Consider the following 3,108-nt stretch of genomic DNA (forward strand, 5'->3'; position numbering starts at 1 on the left):
TGAGGTTCACCTGGGCCCACCTCTCCAGCCTGTCCAGGTCCTTTTGGATGACATCCCATTCCTCTGGTAATGGATGGAATGGTTTGGGTTGGGGGGGTCTCCAGAGGTCCCATGGATGGAACGGTTTGGGTTGGGGGGGTCTCCAGAGGTCCCTGCCCACCCCAGATCCCTCATTCATTCATTCACACCATTTATTAAAGTCCCAGTTTCAGGGAAGAGAAGCCGTGCTCGTTACAGAACACCCAGCAGGTCTTTTAAAACCGGAAAAACGTGTTATTTTCAAGGCAGAAAAAACTTTTTTAGTAAAAAAATATCTTTTACTCACTGCGTATTGGGCTCGTGCAGCAGCACAAAAACAGCCCATTCCCAGAGACCTTCGCTCTCCAGCTGGGCAGCATAACTGGCATTGAGCACCCCCTTCCCCTGCTTGAAGAGGTGGGAGTAATTCAGGGCCCGGAGAACCTCCCAGAGGTGCCAGCTCAGGCGATAGTCCAGAGGGTCCGACGTCACGCTCCGGGGATCCAGGAGCTGGTCAAGCTCGTAGTGCCTGAGGGAGAAACGTTTGCCACGTCAAGAGCTACTTGTGTCCACGTTAAAAGAGTGAAAAATTGGTGCTACTGAGTTTTTTTTTCCCTTCACCCACTTCTAATGGTTCCACTGATGGGATTTAGGTGGCTGTGGGGGTTTGGGGTTTGTTGGTGCTTCATTTTTTGGGGGTTATTTGGGGGGAGTGTGGGCAGGTTGTTGTTGGTTTGGTTTTTTGGGGGTTTTTTTGTGGTGCTTTTTTGGTGGTGGTGGTAGTTTGGGGTGGTTTTTTTTTTTTTTTCCTTAAAGATTGGAGCAACCACTAAGTTTCTTTCACTCTTCTTCTGAGCCTGCATCCAGACTGTCACAGCCTTTTCCTTCCCATGGGCTCCCCCTGCAGATCTCTCAAAGCCTTCAAAAAAACCCAAAAAAAGGCAGCTCCGGTGAATCGAGATGACAGAGTGCTTCAGGCACGGAAAACATGCAAGAAAAACCCCACTAACGTGCTCCCAATTTCACTGAATTTCACTGAATTTTTTTGGCCTCTTGGCCACAAGAGCACCCTGCTTGCTCATTGTCATTTTGTTGTCCACCAGGACCCCCAGATCCTTTTCTTCAGAGCTTGTCTCCAGCAGATCCACCCCTAACCTGTGTTGGTGCCTGACATTCTTCTTCCCCAGGTGCAGGATCCTGCACTTTTCCTCGTTGAACCTCATGAGGTTCTTCCTTGCCCAGCTCTCCAGCCTGTCCAGGTCACACTGGATGGTGACACAGCCCTCTGGGGTGTCAGCCACCCCTCCCAGTTTGGTATCATCAACAAACTTGCTGAGGATCCACTCTGTCCCCTCATCCAGGTCACTGATGAATATATTGACCAGCACCGGACCAGGTATTGACCCCTGGGGGCCACCACAGGTTACAGGCTTCCAGTTTGAACCTTCTCCATTAATCATTCCCCTTTGGGTCCTGTCACACAGCCAGTTCTCAACCCACCTCACTGTCCCCTCATCCAGCCCACACTTCCTCAGTTTCCCAATGAGGATGTTATGGGAGACAGTGTCAAAAGCCTTGCTGAAGTCAAGGTAGATGCCATCTGCTGCTCTCCCCTCATCCAAGGGCATCACAGAAGGCTATCAGATTGGTCATACATGATTTACCCTTGGTAAACCCGTGTTGCCCACTTCCAATAACCCCCCACTCTTCAACTTGTTTGGAGATGACATCTAGAATGATGCAAGAAAAACCCCACAAACGTGCTCCAAAGCTGAAGTTTCATCCCCTCTGCCATCACCAGCAGCGACAGCGTCACCACATTCCATAAGGGGGTCCACACAAGGCAGGTTTTTCACCACTCAAGTCCACACCGAAGCTGGTTTCACACCCCTGGGTTTGGGATTTCAAGAAGTCACCGACTGATGAAGATTTTTCTCAGTGGTTTTTGAGCTCTTCACCCATTTACCTGTCGCTGTAGAGCTTTAACAGATGGAAACAGACGTCTCTCAGAGGTCTCCCCCCATTCTCATCCTCTTCAATCACACAACCAGAATCTTCCAGGTAGGGAGGCAGGGGACAGCAGGCGTATTTTTCACACTCCGCTGTGTTCTGAGGGAAGAGGTTTAAGAGGGAGTTTTTCAAGATAATACTCTGAACCAAACTCTGCTCTCTCAATCCCACATCACTCACCAGGATCACAGGAACATTTCTGCTTCAAAGCACAAGGTGCACCCTTCAACACACACAGTGACTCTGTACTAACATGACAATAAAAAGAAAAAAACCCCAAAACACTAAAAAAAAAACCCCAAAAAACTAAAAAAAGGTCTTTAAACTAGGTCCGAAGGGGGAGGGGGTTAAACACAGGTCAAGCAGAAAAAAAAAACTCAAGGAGAGCCATCAACCTACCAGCTCAGCCAAAAAGTCAGCCCCTTTAGGCACCCAGCTGAAGTGCCCATATCAGGAAGAAATTTTTTACTCTGAGGGTGGTGAGACACTGGAACAGGTTGTCCAGGGAAGTTGTGGATGCCCCATCCCTGGAGGGGTTGAAGGCCAGGCTGGATGGGGCCTTGAACAACCTGCTCTGGTGGGAGGTGTCCCTGCCCAGGGCAGGGGGGTTGGAACTAGATGATCTTTGAGGTCTTTTCCAACCCAAACCATTCTATGAGTCTAAATTGCCCAAAATGCTTTGGCAGGTGTGATTTCATCTCACACTGAGCCCTTAAAGCCACCATGGAGGTAGAGGCAGCTCTCACACACACACAGCCTGAGCTCCTGAGGGATTTACTGCTCTCTCCAACTCCCTGAAAGGAGGGTGTAGCCAGGGGGGGTCGGTCTCTTCTCCCAAGGAACAGACCATGGGACAAGAGGAAACGGCCTCAAGTTGCCCCAGGGGAGGTTTAGGATGGAGCTTGGGAAGAATTTCTTCCTGGAAAGGGTTGTGAAGCCTTGGCAGAGGCTGCCCAGGGCAGTGGTGGAGTCACAATCCCTGGAGGGATTTGGGAGCCGGGCAGAGGTGGTGCTGAGGGACATGGGTCAGTGGTGGGTTGGCCAGTGGTGGGTTGGTGGTTGGACTCCATGGTCTGGAAG

At 50.4% G+C, this 3,108-nt stretch overlaps 1 protein-coding gene across 3 annotated transcripts in view; it reads right to left on the reverse strand.

Annotated features, from left to right (window-relative positions):
- The window catches only part of NUP98 (nucleoporin 98kDa), a 65,023-nt gene that overhangs the window by 8,690 nt on the left and 53,225 nt on the right, over positions 1 to 3,108 (reverse strand). For all 3 annotated transcript variants that reach the window (XM_014959875.1, XM_014959879.1, XM_014959876.1), the window contains exons 28-29: positions 1,985 to 2,127; positions 326 to 547 (exon numbers count right to left, since the gene is read on the reverse strand). In XM_014959875.1, coding sequence (XP_014815361.1) covers positions 326 to 547; positions 1,985 to 2,127 — 365 coding nt within the window. The remainder of the gene's footprint in view (positions 1 to 325; positions 548 to 1,984; positions 2,128 to 3,108) is intronic.

The sequence above is a fragment of the Calidris pugnax genome, unplaced genomic scaffold (genome assembly GCF_001431845.1).
Source record: "Calidris pugnax isolate Ruff unplaced genomic scaffold, ASM143184v1 scaffold378, whole genome shotgun sequence".
NCBI lineage: Eukaryota > Metazoa > Chordata > Aves > Charadriiformes > Scolopacidae > Calidris > Calidris pugnax.